This window comes from Euprymna scolopes, chromosome 8 (assembly GCF_053919585.1).
Source record: "Euprymna scolopes isolate OS-2025 chromosome 8, ASM5391958v1, whole genome shotgun sequence".
In the NCBI taxonomy this organism is placed as follows: domain Eukaryota; kingdom Metazoa; phylum Mollusca; class Cephalopoda; order Sepiida; family Sepiolidae; genus Euprymna; species Euprymna scolopes.
In genome coordinates this window covers 41810204-41829149 of record NC_136489.1, presented here as the reverse complement: position 1 = coordinate 41829149, position 18946 = coordinate 41810204, and the positions used below count along the sequence as shown (strand labels likewise).

General features: G+C 32.8%; 1 protein-coding gene across 2 annotated transcripts in view; it reads left to right on the top strand.

Moving 5' to 3' along the window:
- Positions 1-18946, top strand: part of LOC145283525 (exonuclease 3'-5' domain-containing protein 2-like) — a 319857-nt gene that overhangs the window by 285233 nt on the left and 15678 nt on the right. For both annotated transcript variants that reach the window (XM_080132391.1, XM_080132392.1), the window contains exons 7-9: positions 3860-4025; positions 5865-6030; positions 14400-14597. In XM_080132391.1, coding sequence (XP_079988517.1) covers positions 3860-4025; positions 5865-6030; positions 14400-14597 — 530 coding nt within the window. The remainder of the gene's footprint in view (positions 1-3859; positions 4026-5864; positions 6031-14399; positions 14598-18946) is intronic.

The window sequence follows — 18946 nt, the reverse complement described above, 5'->3', positions numbered from 1 at the left end:
CTAGAAAGATATCGGGGAAACCAATGCCAACAATAGAATCATCTGAGTTGTATGAAATGAATGAATAGGGCCACATATCAGTCCAACGGAGAACAAACCGCCTAAGTGGTTTAGACCCTTCCGATCTATCATTATCCATCAACATGGTTATTTATAAGATTTGATTACTTGATTAAGGTTAATAAGAATTTAGTGTTCTCTAATGGGCTGGAAAATCAGGGTTCAATCTTTGCTTAAGTCATACCACAGAATTTTTTAGATGAAGATTGACCATTTGTACCATACCTCTCATCTTGAATGGTATTCTCACTGTTTGTGGTTGATGTAACTTTCGACCTTCTTCAGGTGTACCTTGCTGAACTCAGGAGTCTTTCTGTGGAACATAGCATAGTGGGTAAAGTAGTTGGTAAAATTCAGTTGTAAGTTACACTCTTCTACAGGTTGAAAGTTCAATCCTTAGTAAGGGCAACACCCAAAAGATTATTGCAAATTACTTACAACTTCTACCTAGTCATGGTTGATGGATTAAGAGCATGCTATCTTTGTGGATTAAATAAAGGGTTCGAAATTCTATTCAGATTCTTGAGTTCAAAAAAAAGATTCCCGTGTTCAACAAAATACAACTGAGGAAGGTTGGAGATTACATTGGTCAAAACCTTATGAAAGTAACACTCAAGGTGAGAACAATAGTTTGAAGAATTCAAATAATACAATTTATACCAAATGTAACGTAATGTTGTTACATACAAACAAGAGGAAAGAAATAAAAATCTTGGTCTGCACTTTTTCTTTTTTTCAACAAAACATTTTTATTAGCATTATTTTCGGCACCACTTAACAAGTCTCTTTCAGCCACCTGTATATTTTAGCCTGGCACGTGTTTTTCTTTCTCCCGACCGCATGCTAGGCTCAGCCAGTCGATTCTCGTCTTCGACTTTGCATGTCCATTCCCTTTGACATCCACTTTGCTTATGCACCGAATGCGTGATGTGTCTTTCTCTCCTTTTTTCTTCTAATTTGCATATCCGCTTTTTTTTGGCTGCTGCTGCTAATCTCTTTGCAAATTAGCCATCCTTCGCTGCTGCTGCTGCTTTCTCATACACACGTATGCATTATGTTACACAAAGCTTTAAAATCAGTAATTGATGCCCTCTTGCTAAACGCTATTAGGAGGTGAAGATCAAGGGTAAGTGGAGTAAAGTACCAGATGCTGTTAAATTGGAAATAGCTTTAAAGTCACTTTCTCTAATACCTTTGAGTGAAATGTAAACTAAACTCTCAAACCTTTGTAGAACAGCTAGTCTAGGCGAAGGATATCTTTGAAATAGCACCAGTCTTCCTCTGCTCATCATAGTATTCTTTTTTGTCATCTTAGATGCTTTCTCGCCACTGGAATGAAGCAGTGCTTGATTACAAGAAATGCTGTTTTGAATTGCGTAACCCTTGTTTCAATATGAACTAGTCATTGCACAGACACTTTATGAAGGAGTGTTTATTACTTCTTCAGACAAATCATAAAGTTTTGTAATTTTCGATTAAGGTGATTATATAAAAATAACTAAACGACCATTTATAAGTATAAAAAAAGGTTTATTAAAAGGAACATGTAATGACATAAAGTGACACGCATAAATACTGGATGCATGTTATTTTCTGTTATAACTCTAATTTATGTCTGCCATTTTGTCTGATATTTAGTAAAGTTTTAGTTGTATGTGGAAAGAAAATTAAAAATTCATGGTTCAATCCATTTTTTTTTTAAATCAAGGTTAAAAATTACCCTATGCAAAAGTATTGGATACGTCAATTTAATAATTTTGTTTTGTAACCTCTGTTTTGTTTCATTTTTTTCCAGTCACTTTTTATAGTTGGCCACAAGTTTTTCACGTTGATCCACCATTAATTAACCCCATTCTTTCATGTATAATTCCTCTGATTGCTTGATATTTTGTGGATTCCACTTTAAAGTATTCCACAAATCTTTAAGCGAATTCAAGTCAAGAGATTGACTCGGCCAATTGAGAGTACTCAAACCATTATTTTCAAACCATTCCTTTGTAAGTTTTATGGTATGTTTGGGATCATTGTCGTGTTGAAGCACAACGTTCCGACCATGTTCTTTTGTTTTGTTTTTTGCAAAGGAGTCACCACTGATCAAGGCCCAGAGGCGACTCGAAAATAAGGGTTAAAGAGTGTACAGTAGTCAATGGGACAATATCATAGTAATCGTTAGTAGTGGAAATTTGGTAAATTGGATTACTTAAAGGGAACAGCTCATCAATAACTTTTTTATGTTGGACTTGAAGATGACCATATTGTAGTCAGCTGGAAAACAAGCAAACGGAAGACAGTTCCACAGGCGTGCAGTTCTAAGAAGAAGCTTTATTCATGGAATCTACATTTAGGTTTAGGCACAGATAAACAGTGGGGGAAATTATTGATAGTGTTTCTCGTGAAAGTTTATTGAGAGGGAACCATAGATTGGAGCTCAGACGAGCAATTGTCATGAAAATAATGATAAAGCAGAGACAGGCTTGCAACGTCTCTTCTGTGAGAAAGAGGTTGCAGAGAAGAGAAAAGCATTCTCTATGGGGCTATGAAACATCGTTTTTAGCATTGGAGTAGCAACAAAACATTTTCTAATTCTGATATCGATTCCAATACCTCAAAAGTTTCGATTATTCTGATTAATTGTCCTAACACTAATCTGTACATATATTCTATTGTAAATCGTATATAGAGATTCTGTACGTCTGTCCATCACATTTTTTTAAAAATGCAATAAATACCTTGTAGAATTTGTCTCCTATCAAAATATAAGAAATCTTAACTACTTTGAGAAATGGAAAATATTGCATTAAGTAATAAATTCCCCTTAAATAATGCTGATATCATGACCGGACATCGAAACTGAAACCCTTAAGATTTTTAGTTTGACGTTCTACAAACTTAACTATTTGGATTGTCTTATAAACAGAGCTTAAAACATTACCATCACAAAATAATTATAACTTTGACATGGTGAAACAGATTTATGATTTACGTCATGTTCCTGACATTAATTAAAACAAATGACAATTCATTTTGCTTTAACTATATATTGACATTAAAAACAATTTAATATGTAATTATAAATAAATGTATTTCAAAATTCTAAGATAAAACCTTGTGAGAAAAACTCAATTTACAACAGTTACTAGCATAGTGATTCTTGCTTGTGCATTATAGCAGGCACTCTATAGCAACTAAAATGTACCATTAATCCTAATAATATAAATAAAAACAATATCGTTTCTGAATTTTTGAGATAAAGATTGATAATTGGTAGTATTTGAATTGTTCAGACTATTGTTCTCATCTTGTGCGTTATTCACACAATATTTTGACTGATGTAAAGTCCGGCCTTCTTCAGGTATATCTTGTTGCCCTTGGGAATCATTCTTTTGAGCTTGAGAATCTGTATGGAATTTCAAATGAAACCCTTTATTAAATCCATAGGAATAGCATGCTTTTGTTCTGTCAGCTATGACTGGGTAAGAATTTTAAGTAACTTGTAATTATATTCTTAGAATTGAGCCCACTGAAGATTGAACTTTCAACTTCCAGATGAGTTTCACTTACAACCGAATCTTCCTTAGTACTTTATCTGTTATGTCATGGGTCTGCATTCCCGAGTTCGCCAAGATACACCATATGAAAAAAGTTGGAAGTTATATTGGCCAAAAAGTTGTGAGAATAACACTCAATATGAGAATAGTATTCCAAATAATGCAAATAATTCCAAAGTAATATTTTATTTCATATAACATCCAAATATTCTGTTAATTTAAAAAATTCTTTTTTAATTTTAAATCAATAGGGATCTACTGCTAGTGGTAAAGCCCCGAAAAAAGACTACCTACGTGCTTATTCTCTTCGGAGAAGTCCTCTTTATGACAACTGTCAGCTTCTTGCTCCTGACTATGAAATGCTTTGCACCTGTGATACTCGCAAAGCTCAGTGGTACCTTGATAAACAGCTTGCAGGTGAGAGTGAAAAACTTTTACTCTTTTTTTTTTTTTATTTTGTTTTAATTCCAAAAATTTCTTTTTTTTTTTTTTTTTGGAAAAGAAATTGTGGTAAACTAAAATTCAGATTCAGATGCAATAAAAAAAAAATCATGAAGAATATTTTTTAACTTTCTGTGGTGATGGTGCAGAGAGACCAAGGGATAAACGACTACGATTAGCATGCACTCGCTGCAAGGTAACAGTGTCTGTAACAGTAACTGTGTGTTTACGAGGCAAGTATGATTATACAAAAAAGGTGTTGCTTCAATTAATTAATATTCCCCAAATTTTGGTTTCTATTTAAAGACCTGATGGATGGTATAATATAGAAACAATCGCTCATTTAAAAATTAAAATATTTCAAGATTTGCATTGAATTTTTCTCCATAATCATTAGCAATTAGCATAAGCAATATTCCCTGAATTTGAGTTTATTCTTAAGACCTTTAAGCTTAAGCATTTAATTTTAGACATTTTCTTGAATCAAAATCAAGTGATTCTGATCAAAATTAGAATAAGGATTCTAAAGATATAGTCTTGTATCATTGCATCTTGATTTTAATCTTCATAAGGGAACATGAAAATAGTGCAAAACTGTTATGTTCGGGGAATTTTACCTCTCTTGGGACGAGTATTCTTCTAGTATTTATATTATTAAACTAAAGTTGAGTGCCTCAACATTTGTTTCCTCATGGTTTTTTTTTACCTATATACACCAAAAAAAACTAATAAATACAGTAAAGGAGAGTAGAAATTGTACTATGGGGTAACTCTTGCTTCCCTTATTTTCTCATTTAGTCCTCACATTCTATGAGCAATGTTTCTGACAAAGGGGAAAGAGTTGCTGCATTCTGGTTCAAAACTGTTCAATTCAGAGAATTTTACCTATCCTTTTATTGTGGTCTTGTAATGTTCTGTAAGAAAGACACAACTCAACAATCAGTGCATATGACTTGCTCCTAACTTGTATGCTAACATCAAGAAACATATTCTACCGGTTTTTATAGTAAGTGAAAGAATTCATTATTATCTGTAGGGTGGGTACACACCACAACATCTCATAGTTATAAAGGGTATTTTTTTTAAAAGGTGATGAACTTTTTATTGACAACTCTATTTTCTTTAATTGTAGATTTACCAACTATCGTTTATTTTGAGCTCAGTTTGGTTTAGCAATTCATTATTAAGAGACTGACATCAGAGCAGCATTTGCAAATTGTGGAAGTATATTTTATTTATATTTGATGATCGAATAATTTATATTTGATAAACGAATAATTTCATGAAATTGACTTGTCAACTGGCCACCTTGTTTCTGTGATTTAATCCCATTAGATTATTTTTGGGGATATGTAAAGTCCCATGTCTACGGTGATAAACCAGACACAATAGACCACTTAGAAGACAATATTCAACATGTCATTATGAAAATAAAGTCTAATTTAGTGCATTACGCCATATATGCACAAACTACAGGCACCATATGCCCAAGATTAATAATAATAAAATTATTTTTCTTTAATTTCAAATTCCACGCCTCTAAAAAAAAAAAAAAAAAAAAAAAGAAATGCCTTTGTTTCTTTACTACATTTGAATCAACATTTGTTTCTGTAAGGCTTTTTTCCATACACGTTACAGTCAAGTATATCAGACAGAGGAATTTACATTTATATTTTTCTCCCTTTTTTTCAGTGATTCAGCTTTTTTTCTCGGCTTTGCTGTCAGTATACTTATTTGTCTAAATGTCAGAAGAATAGCATTTAATTAATTTTACTTAAAATTTTGTATTCTCAAATGTATGTGTTGACCTTTCAGAAATGGTCAGCGAAAATCCACTCGTAATACGACTAAAGTTTGAACCATCGGGAAGACCAGAAAGTCCGGAGAATTATTATCTCCAAGAAAAGGACAATGTGTGCGTCGTTTGTGGAAAACGTGAAGATTATTTACGAAAGAATGTCATTCCACACGAATATAGAAAGTAAGAAGTTTTCCATTTTAAACCATTCTACAATATATATATATATATATATATATATATATATATATTAGTGATGGGATGATTCCAATATTTTTCCCGATTCCAATACAATTACCGATTCCGCGCTAAATTCCTGATTCCAATTCTGATTCTTTATAAATCTCTAATTATTTAACTATAAGATTGTTATTTTCCCTGATTTTCATAAAAACACATGTTAAATATGCAGATATTTTCCTAAACATCAAAATATACTTGTGGAGGATGATCTACTGATTTTAGCTTCACTGGTATTTTAAAATCAATTTATTATTTTATCATTATTACCAGCAATGTAAGGTTTTACTTTAATAAAAATAAAATAAAAAAAAGACAATTAAAAGAATTGTTTTGGCATCGGAAAATAGGCATCAATTTTTTGGATTCCGATACACTCAAATCTTCTAATTTTTCTGATTCTCGATTCCAACACTAATATATATATATATATATATATTGAATAAATTATGAGGATAAAGAGTTATGTGGGAAATTTATTGCATTATTAGGTCAGTAAGAATTACAGAAAGAGGAATAATGAAGAAACTTCTTTAAACCAAAGTATTTCGAAGCTAACTGCTTCTCACAAGTGGAGAAAAAGCCGGCATTATACAAAAGTAAAGGTAAAAAGATAACACTGATTTTGAAAACATTCAGATTAGAAATGGAAAAATTTTTTACATTAGAATTGTAAAAAGATTTTTTTATATGATGGAGATAAAAGTGAGAAAGGACAGAAAAAATTATAAGGGCTAAAAGATACGCAAAACAAACAATAAGAAAATGAAATATTAAGAAATTTTTTAAAAATTAAAAAATTTATAAAAATATAAAAAAACTTAAAAAAAATGTTTTTCAACTTTAAAAAGTGAAATTTTTTTTTTCAAAAACCTTAGATGCACACACACACACACACACACACACACACACACACACACACACACACACACACACACACACACACACACACACACACACAGAGGGGATTAGAACAAGAGTCTAAAGTGCAGAGCATATTTTAATGTATTAGTAAATTCATTAATACAATTAAAAGAAAAGAAAAGAAAACAGTGCTCATTGTAATGTAGATTTATAATAAGCTCGATATGCATATATGCCCTAGAGCTATTTTAATATTGAGTAAGATGATTGATAATTTATAATTAAAATTAAAAATCTGTTTCATAAGGAAGAACAAACAAAATCAATAAATTGTACGATCATTTCAGAAACGATGTTTTTATTGTGATAGACAATGAGTCTTGGACAATAATTTGATGATATAGTTTTTTGAAGCAAAGTCTCCTCATCAGCAAAAATGTTGGGTGTTTTTTTTAAAGACACCAAAAATAAACCTAGCATTTTTTAAGTAAGGCAGATGTATCTGGAAAATATTTTTTTATTTTTTTTATTTTTATTTTTTTATTTTTTTTTATTACTGGAGTAGAAAGATCTTTTACATCTAGGGATCTCTACAGTGTGGGGGTGGGATTTTGCAGCTTGTCGGGTCTGTCGAGGGTGTTCACGTCGTGGGGGCACAAGTGCTTGCAGTTCATCAGAGCATTCACCATTAAAATACTTGTAGAACAGGCAGAGGGATGCAACGTTTCATTAATGGGACAGAGGCTGAAGCTTAGATGCCAGTTCAGGGCCTATCAGATTTGCGACTCTCTTTTGAACCTTGTCAAGGAGCGAGAGACTAGTAGCAGATGCACCAGCCCAAATATGACAGCAATACTCCATACATGGGCGAATGGTGGCCTTATAGAGGTACAAGATACTTTTGGGTGTTAGTAGTTTTCTAGCACGGTAGAGAGAGCTTACCTTCCTTGCAGCGGACCTGGCGATGCCTTCAATGTAATTGTTCAAACTCATGTTTCCTGTGAACGTTAGGCCAAGGAGTTTGAAAGATGTACTCTCAGATAAAGAGTCGTTGGCCATTGCTATAGGTGGTAGAGAGGGTTTCTTGTAATTATTGAATGAAACTAGTTTAGTCTTGGCAGCATTGAATGTGACCATCCATTTTTGTCCCCATTCTACTACAGATTGGAGGTCATCCTCTAATGTTTTTGCCATTTCTTTAGATATGTGTTCATTTGTTTTCCTGTCGTGCCTGTTATAGAGTGTGGTGTCATCAGTATATATACCCATCTCAGAGGCAATTTTGTCGAGGAGGTCATTTATGAATATCAGGAACAGTAGATGTCCAAGGATAGACCCCTGGGGAACTCCTGCATTTATATCATATTTGTTTCGATGTACGATCGTTGAGGGCAACCTGGATTTTTCTCTTATGGAAGAAGGATTTAATTATGTTAAGTATTCTACCAGTGATACCGTATGATCTAATTTTCCTGAGGAGACCCTCATGCCATACCCTGTCAAAAGCGTTGGATATATCTAGAGCTACCACTCTGCCCTCCCTCGCTTTGTTCAGTGAATGGTATATATGTTCAGAGATTACAGTTAGGATGTCTGCTGTGGAACGGGCTTGTCTAAATCCATATTGTTGGTCAGTCAGAAGTTTAGCATCTGTAAGGTGATGAACTAGAGCATGGTTAATTAAGGTCTCAAATATTTTGGCAAAATGTAGGAGGAGGCTAATGGGGCGATAATTTAATGGGTCAGTTCTTTTACCAGAATTCTTGAATACTGGTACCATAGAAGCAGTTTTCCAACAGCCCAGAAAGCAAGATTCATTAAGGCATTTGTTGTAGAGTTTGGAGAACTGGAGCTACTTCGGCTGAGCACTTTTTTAATAGCACAGCTGGGATAAGATCGGGTCCACATGCTTTTGAAGTGTCAAGATTTTTTATAATAGCATGCACCTGAGCAGGGGTGATTTTCAGATCGTCTAGTGTGGCATCTGTCCGCATAGGTAATTCAGGTAGGGGGTGGTTGGAAGGGTCCAGTGTGGAGTTTGAGGTAAACCGACTGGCAAGCATGTAAGCCTTCTCGGTTGCTGAGCAAACAACCTCGTGATTTTTGGTTAGTGGGGGAATTGTTGATCGCCCATTATTTACTACACCGTTGTAGATTTTCCAGAAGTCACGAGTTCCTAGTTTTTGTGCTTTTTTAGTGGTTTCCGTAAATTCTCTCTTAACTGTCGCTATTTCTTTCTTAACGTTACTTCTAGCTTCTATGTACTTCTGTCTGCTTGAACTGGACTTATGTCGGTTAAATCTGTGTTATGCATATTGCCTTAGAGCAATGGCAGTAGCGCAAGTCGAAGTAAACCATTGGGGAGAGTGGGGCTTGCTATAAAATTTCCGCATGGGAACATGCGCTTCGATTGCAGTTTGGAATCATTCGGTGGTCTCGTTTGCGCACTGTTCAGCAGGAAGAGAAAAAATATTTCCCCATGGGGCATCTCTGATAAGATCTCTGATGGCTTCCCAGTCAGCCTTTTTATAATATCTCGTTATTTTGAGCACTGGGTCTTCAGTTTTGGCTCTAGAGTTTAGGGCGATTTCAACCATTATCACTGCATGATCAGCGTTCCCAAGTGGACTGTCGACATTAGTTATACAATCATCGAGAACTGTGGTCAAAAACAGATCTAGAAGTGATGCATGTTGTTCTTCTTGGTCAGGGAAACTGGTTGGAAACGTAACAATTTGTGATAGGGAATGAAGCTATGAGTTGTGCTGCCCGCTGCATCTGTGTAAGTAGATAATCCAAGCCAGTTTTTGTGGTGGACATTAAAGTCACCAAATACAGGGACTGTCAATCCGGTACCCTCCACCCATCAGAGGAAGGTCAACCCAATCTAATTGCTCAAGCATATATGGTACTCAAGCACTCTCAAGTGCCCAGTTTTAGGGGTGGGGTGTGTTGGTTAGTCGGGAAAATGGCGTTCGTTGCCCTAGACAAGAAACAAGATCTACCACTGAGTATTTCTATCGAATCACTGTGATTCGGTCTCTGTGCCTGACTAATAGGCAAAGAAGGAGTATGGAAGCATGGCGATAGACAGAGCCTATCTACTCCTTAAGCAGTTCAGGTTTGCAAACCGGTAATTTGTTTGAGTCACCAGCTCTAGGAAGGTTGTCATCCAAGACTGAAGAGGCCTCCCTCCCCTTTGGTTTAGTTTCAGAGTTTACTTTTTCCTAGACGGATGATCTAGGAAGATCTACTGGGTCTGTCAGCACTGAGAGGGTTTGCTCCAGGAAAATAGTTAGTTTTTTGATGTTAATAAACAAGGTAAGATAAAATAAAAAAAAAAAAGGTAAAGTCGGGTTGAAAGTTAAAGTTAACAGTGTAAATTTTAAATATTTTTAACAAAATAAAAAATACCTTTTAATGGTTCGTCTCCTAAAATTCGTACTATCATCGTCGATGCATTCATTTGATAAATGTAGTTTATGAATTCTTAAAATGTTGATACATACAAACTTTCAAAGGAGACATCAATGGAAATATTAACAGTTAAAATCATTGGTGACGTTAAATTTAAAATCAGCTGAGATATTTAAAAAACAAAGGGAGATAATTTTACTCAAATAGAAGAATGAAATATTTAAACGTTCATAACCGTTGATTAGTTAATAGTTGAATTTTTTTAAATAGTAAATGCATCTTATTGGTAGTAATTAAAGAAAATAATATTTTTAAAAAATTAGTAATTATAATTTATATATAATTTATAGAACTTATATTAACACGAGGGATGCACTAGATAGCCCGAGGAAGACGGCACACTTCTGTGTGTGTGTCTAAACTATTTGAATTACATTAATAAAAGATTTCTCGATTATTCCAATAATTGTTACTGAAAAAAGAAAGGAATTATTAAAAACATTCCAACCAAATTAACTTGGAAGACAAAATGAGTTGAACTCAAATACCCAATAACTAAATTCAATTATTTTGAACAAAATTAACTAATTAACCACTGTTTATCTTTGAATAGTTATTTCATTTTTTTATGTTTTATTTTTGTAAAAAAAAATTGTGATATTTGTGACGTTTGAAGTTAATGACACAGAAGTAAAAAAAAGAAGTAAAGGTTTAAATGTCTATGAAACACCTCAGATTAGATGAGAACTAAAAAAGACTTAAGTTTTCTTTAACTTTTCTTGTTTTTTGTCAAAATAAACGCACTTTCATAGATAATGAAATCAAATTTTGTATTTCACAAAAATCTCAACAGGTACAACACTGATTTTCCGGCAACCGATGGTCTACGAGGGGCGTGCAATAAGTAATGCCCCTAACCTATTTCCTATAGCAGTAGAGTAACGAAACTTGGCACAGTTATTAGTCTTTCTCTACATAGGAACCACCCAGAGTTATGCATTTCTCCCATTGTTTGATGCAGCTCTGGAGACCGTTTTTGTAGAACACCCCAGGTTGGTCCTCCAACCACGATGTGACTTCAGAAATAAAGGCTGCATCATCTGGGAAACGATTTCCTTTCAAAAACAACTTCATGGCTGGGAAGAGGTGAAAGTCAGAAGGTGCAAGGTCAGGAGAGTAAGGAGGATGGGGAAGGATTTCATAACCACACACCCATGCTTCTGATCTGGCGACATGCGAGTTGTGGACTGGAGCGTTGTCCTGCAGGGGAGGGTACCTTTGCTGATCTTGCCCCACCTCTTGATTTTGATAGCTTCCCTTAATTTCCTCAAAAGTGAAGCATAATAGGCTCTTGTAATTGTGGTACCCTTTGCCAGGAAATCTGTCATCACTACTCCATCCTGGTCCCAGAAGACTGAGCATGACCTTGCCAGTGGAGTGCTGCACCCTTGCCTTCTTTGGAGGTGGTAAGTCCAAGTGCTTCCACTGCTTTGACTGGGCTTTAGTCTCTAGATCATAGTAATGGACCCAGGTTTCATCCTGTGTAATCAGTCTGTTGAAAAACTTTGACTCATCTTCTTCGCACATCTCCAAATTCATCCTTGAGCACTCGTGTTATTGTTTCTGGAATGGTGTGAGCAACCTGGGAATCCATCTGGCAGACACCTTATGCATATGCAAATGGTCATGAATGATAGTTTCCACAGACCCTGTACTAATCTTGACATCTTGGGCTATTTGGCAAATAGTAATGCGCCAATCTTCCAAAATGGCAGCCTCAACTTGACGGACAGATGCCTCATCAATGGCAGAAGGGGAGGCGACCAGGTCTGGGAGCAGTTTCCACAGACTTCCGGCCATGTTTGAATTCACAAGGCCAGCGTTTTACAAGGTCATATGAGTGGGCATTATCACCATAAGTTTCTTTCATTTCATCAAAAATCTCCTGTGGTGTGCGTCCTTTCAAATACAAAAAACCGGATCACTGCTTGACAGTCAACAGGCTCCATTTCACATCTGACTCAGTTCAAACACCTGTAAAACAGAAACCACAATTAGTTCAGAGGTGTAATTTGTGAAATAACCCGTAGAGATATAAATCATTGCACATGCAAAATTTCAGCTAGATCAGACAACTAGAAGTGGGTCAGGGACATTACGTATTGCACGCCCCTCATAGCACCTCTTTAAAGTGAAATAAAATCATCGGAAAGTATTTGATAATTTACTGGGTGATTAACAGATATATCAGTGTGTAGTGCACCATCAATTCTTTTGTTTACACTGCACCTGTTGGTGGTAGTCTCCTTTGATTTTGAGATTATATCCGGTTGACAAGAAAGTTCTTGAAGTTTTTAACTTTTACATTCAGATGAACATATCTCAACTGAAACAAAAATTTATTGATTGAAATAAACACCATCAGAATCAACGCGCTTTTGTCAGTGCAAAACAAGTGTATTTATGCCAGTAATGTAAAAATCTTGTGTTCTGGTGGTGATGAAGTCGTTGAAGGTGTTTTTGATATCGCTTAGGTTTTTTAAGCATTTATCATTCAGAAAGTTGTCAAGATGCTTGAAAAAGTGGTAGTTGGTAAGTGAGAGGTACATAGAGAGTATAGCAGATGAGACAGAGTTTCATAGCCCAATTTCAGCAGTTTTTCTGGCCTAGCTTGAATTAAAACAAGAAAATTGTGTGAATTTGCTTTTTTTCCATCTTGTTTTAAATGTTCTGAAAAGAAGGCATAATTGTTTTAAAAACGATTGTAATTCAAACGATTGGACAGAGTGAAAAACGCCCTTTAAAATGATATATAAAGTAAAGGGATTATAACAAAAACTTATTTGAAAATACATCATTTGAAATCAAAATTAAAAATTCTGCAAGAACTTTCTTCTCAACCTAATATCTTATTTGAATTAAATTTTAGCCTAGTTATAGCTTCCCATACAAATTCAAATTAAATATAAACACTAGACTATTAATGCTTCTAATTTTTTTAGATGAGGATCATTTGTAATATTTGGAATCTTTGGACTACTGTTCTCACCTTGAGTGTTATTTTCATAACATTTTGGATGCTGTAATCTCTGACCTTCTTCAGGTGCGTCTTACTGAACTCGGGAATCTTTCTGTCTAACTCGAAGATGTGCGCGGAATTTTGAATGGAACTCTTTATTTAATCCACAGCATGCTCATGCTCAGTCAGCCATGATTGGATTGAAGTCTTAAGTAATTTGCGATTTTATTTTGAGTGTCGGCTGCTCTGAGAATTAAATACTTGGTAAAGTTCACTTGTAAGTTATACTTTTCTGGAGGTTGAAGGTTCAATCCTCATGACATACATACCCCTGACAAATCTTTCAAGCAGCAAAATCCCACACCTTTGCTGTAGATGCCGAAAAACCTTCTACTCTAATATTTTTTCCCCTCAAACTGATAGATTTTAGAATTCTTTCCATATTTCCTGTTTCTCAGACTGTATTAACTTGTAGAAGTTTAAAGAATAGGAGGAAGCTTTACTAACCTTTCACTTTCCATTTTCACCCGTGGAGATTCAGAAAAAGCCGATAGGAAAAAGGAATTAGCCAACAAAAGTTTTGGTGCTTATTTAGAAGTACACTTATTTAAAACAAAAATGCAGAAAAATATTACTAATGTATGTATTCATCACAAAACGAAAATGTCATACTCCAAAAATTATGTAAATTTCTCAAGTAGTTTTTTTTTAACAATTTTAATACTAAATGTATCCATTATAAGGCTGATTTTGATTTAGATAGTTTGAATTGAGTTGTCTCCCTCCTGATTTATTTAATATGGCCGATGAAAATCCTACGTCTCGCTTTGTCATAAAATTTGATTTTCTTAGTTAAAAAAACTACTTGAACAATTTACATGATTTTTGGAATATGACATCTTCGTTCCATGACGAATATGTACATCATAAAAAGTTTTCAGTATTTTTGTTTTTGTAATAAAGTGTGATTTTAAATAGGCACCCGTTTCTCATGTTTTTTTTTTATTTCCAGGTTTTTTCCTTCTGTAATGAAAGACCATGTATCACATGATATCCTTTTGATGTGCCCTTCCTGCCACCAACAATCCTGTAATTATGACATTGACCTGCGTCAAGAATTCGCGTTGGAATGTAATGCTGCATTGAAAGGAGATTCCAGTACCAAATCTAGCATCAATCATGAATTGTCCAAAATACGATCAGCTGCAAAGTAAGCAAAAATTATTTCTCTGATCCGTGTTTAATGTTGACTTTAAAAAAAATTCATGTAGATGATACACATATTTTTAACAATGAAAAAAACTATTGACTTTTTAAAAAATTATATGTAGATGATACACATATTTTTAACAATGAAAAAAACTATTGACTTTTTAAAAAATTATATGTAGATGATACACATATTTTTAACAATGAAAAAAACTATTGACTTTTAAAAAATTATATGTAGATAATACACATATTTTTAACAATGAAAAAACTATTGACTTTTTAAAAAATTATATGTAGATGATACACATATTTTTAACAATGAAAAAAACTATTGACTTTTTAAAAAATTATATGTAGATGATACACATATTTTTAACAATGAAAAAACTATTGACTTTTAAAAAAATTCATGTAGATGATACACATATTTTTAACAATGAAAAAACTATTGACTTTTTAAAAAATTCATGTAGATGATACACATATTTTTAACAATGAAAAAAACTATTGACTTTTTAAAAAAATTCATGTAGATGGTACACATATTTTTAACAATGAAAAAACTATTGACTTTTAAAAAAATTCATGTAGATGATACACATATTTTTAACAATGAAAAAACTATTGACTTTTTAAAAAATTCATGTAGATGATACACATATTTTTAACAATGAAAAAACTATTGACTTTTTAAAAAATTCATGTAGATGATACACATATTTTTAACAATGAAAAAACTATTGACTTTTTAAAAAATTCATGTAGATGATACACATATTTTTAACAATGAAAAAACTATTGACTTTTTAAAAAATTCATGTAGATGATACACATATTTTTAACAATGAAAAAACTATTGACTTTTTAAAAAATTCATGTAGATGATACACATATTTTTAACAATGAAAAAACTATTGACTTTTTAAAAAATTCATGTAGATGATACACATATTTTTAACAATGAAAAAACTATTGACTTTTTAAAAAATTCATGTAGATGATACACATATTTTTAACAATGAAAAAACTATTGACTTTTTAAAAAATTCATGTAGATGATACACATATTTTTAACAATGAAAAAACTATTGACTTTTTAAAAAATTCATGTAGATGATACACATATTTTTAACAATGAAAAAACTATTGACTTTTTAAAAAATTCATGTAGATGATACACATATTTTTAACAATGAAAAAAACTATTGACTTTTAAAAAAATTCATGTAGATGATACACATATTTTTAACAATGAAAAAACTATTGACTTTTTAAAAAATTATATGTAGATGATACACATATTTTTAACAATGAAAAAAAACTATTGATTTTTAAAAAATTCATGTAGATGATACACATATTTTTAACAATGAAAAAACTATTGACTTTTTAAAAAATTATATGTAGATGATACACATATTTTTAACAATGAAAAAACTATTGACTTTTTAAAAAATTCATGTAGATGATACACATATTTTTAACAATGAAAAAAAAACATTGATTTTTAAAAAAAAGTCAGTTTCTTTAATTTCTACTTTGTGAAAGATGCGGTCGTTATTAATAGAATGGAAGTGTTGTGGAGCTTCATCGGTGTCTAACCACTGAACTGAGTGTTGCCGGTTTTGTAAAGAACCCACATTTCATTTCAAGTCACAACCTGGTCAAGAAATTGGTCGTTCTTGTTGCGTAAAAGAAGGGAAGATGACACTTCATAACAGCATTTCAGTTGTCGTTCAATTCGTGAGGCACTAATTTATCAAGTTTTTTTGTCTTTTTAATCTCTCTCCAGTGGTTTGAAATCGTTGTATATGTTATGTCTAATTCAGAAGCAAGTTCTCAAACAGTTGTGCATGGATTGGCTTTGATTACATCAGGCTCTTGATTGATTATTTTCAACATCTGATGCCTGACCATATGTTCATCATCTTCAAGACTCTCATGTCTGTCACAAATTTTTTAAAAATCACCATTGTGCTATGCAATAGTGGTTCCTGGGCCAAATACTTGATATTGTGAGCTGTTTCAGCAGCTTTTTGGCCTAGCTTGAATTGAAATAAGAAAGTTGTGCGAATTTGCTTCTTTTCCATCTTGTATTCAACATTCTTAAAAGAAGACATAATTGTTTTAAAACCATTGTAATTTAATTGATTAAACGAAAAAATGCTCTTTAAAATGATATGTAAAGTAAAAGTATCAACAGTGATAACTTATTTGAAAATACATTTTGTAATTAAAATAAAAAATTCTGCATGAACCTTCTGGTCAACCTAATAGTTAAAAAGGGTTGAGTATTCAAATCCTTTTCATGTTTTGTTGTTAACAATCTTTTATTTCTCAGACTGAAATTTCTGTGCAGTTCTGAGTTTTATCAGAGATGACAAGGGAACCTAGTTTGCTGAAAAGTTTTCACATGAATTTTTGCAAATTTGTTGATGATAAAGAGTAATGTTCTAAAATGTTGATCAGTGGATTCAATGTCCAAAAAACACTTTCCTAAAGCAAGGATTGATTGCAATAGAAAAATGCGAGCATGAAAAGTAATATGGTTAAGCTTAAACATGGAAAAGTAAACGACTAGTTGTTAAAACTGGAGAAGAAAAGGACAAGATATTCTAGCAAAAAATATAATAAATTTATAACTTAAAATATTGCAGCATTAAGAATTGATTATATAATGTTATAAATTGTTGTGGTAGGTAGTGAATGTGTTACCAGAGATTAAAGCTCAATCAAGTACCTTCCTTGAATTGTTTACAGTGTTATTTTTCAGTATTATATAACACTAAAAAGTTTAATATGCTATAAACAGACCCCCCCCTCTCCTCAAACCCAGAAAACAAACAAACCCAACAGTATTTGTCTTTGTATAGGAGAGAATTCCCAGGATAATTTCCCTTAGGCAGGTATTCGAGTTATCCCCCTTCGGCCTTATTCTGCCTTTTATCAGACAAAGGTTCAGTTGAGTTGAAATTCACCTATCTCTTTGATTATTTATATATATATATATATATATATATATATATATATATATATATATGAAAATGCATGAAAAACGAATATGAAAAGTATAAAAGTTTTTTTTATTGGTGATGTGCAGCAATACAAAATATGAAAAAATTTCTAAAACTTTGGTCTACCGCAGTGTAATATATATATATTACATGACAGGTTAAAGGTATTCGATACCTAATGAATTTAGCAAGGTTATTAAGAGTGCTCAATAAAAGAAGATATTTTTTATTAATATAAATATATTTACATGATCGTGACGTTGGACATGCTAATGTTTTGGACTTCTGGTTTTAACCAACCATTTGTTGAAAGCATTAGCATTTCTAGTATATGTATTTATTTGCGGACTGTTATCCTCATCGTCACAATGTTTCGGCCAATTATTCCTCTGGCCTTTGTCAGGTCGTTAACCGTGACAAGTATCCTCAGTAATTACTGCCTTCCATAGTTGTTGCCCATAGTGCAGTGGATAGAGACGTTGAATCTCTGTGGTTCCAAGTGAGCATTGTCTGAAGATAGCAGTTTCAATCCTACTCAAAGCCGGACAGAGGATTAGTTTGCCAAAACGAGGTGAGACGACAGCAACTATGGAAGGTAGTAATTACTGAAGATACAGTTAAGAGACTCAGCATTCCTATTATGTCGTAATCACCTGAAGAAGGCCAGAGAATAGTTGGCCGAAACGTTGTGAAACAACAACTATTAAAATGATGATAATGATCCGCAAATAAATAAATATACAAATTGCTCATCTCAAAGGAGTTCAATAATAAAATAGCATGTCCAGTGCTGCAACTATGTAAATTTGTTTATATATATATATATATATATATATATCTGACTTGTTTCATTTTGCAGGTAACATGAGCTCAAAAAATTAATGGGTTTTATTTATTTATTTATTCATTTCATTTATTAATAAGTTTATTGAAAACATGTTCAATATAGTTTCAAATATTATAACATTTCCTTTATGTTTTTTGCCTTCGCATTCAATATCAACCTTTTTTTCCTTCTTTTACAATCTTATTTATTTATCTTTCATAATGACAGTAATATTTTTCGTTTTATAACCAGGTGAGGTAAAAAAAAGTCTTTCTCTCGAATTTATTAACAATTTTGAAAAAAAAAAAACCCCAACTCTTTTTTACAACTAGTTCAAACATAACTTTTTTCAGGAGTGCATCATGAAAGTGGCCCCCATATAATTGAATTCAACAAGCATAACTTCCACTTGGACAAGTCAGGCGTAAACTGAAATTTATTTACCCAAAACATGGTTAGATTGCAAAAAGGATTGTGAATTTATTTTTTAACGACTTCATGAATGAT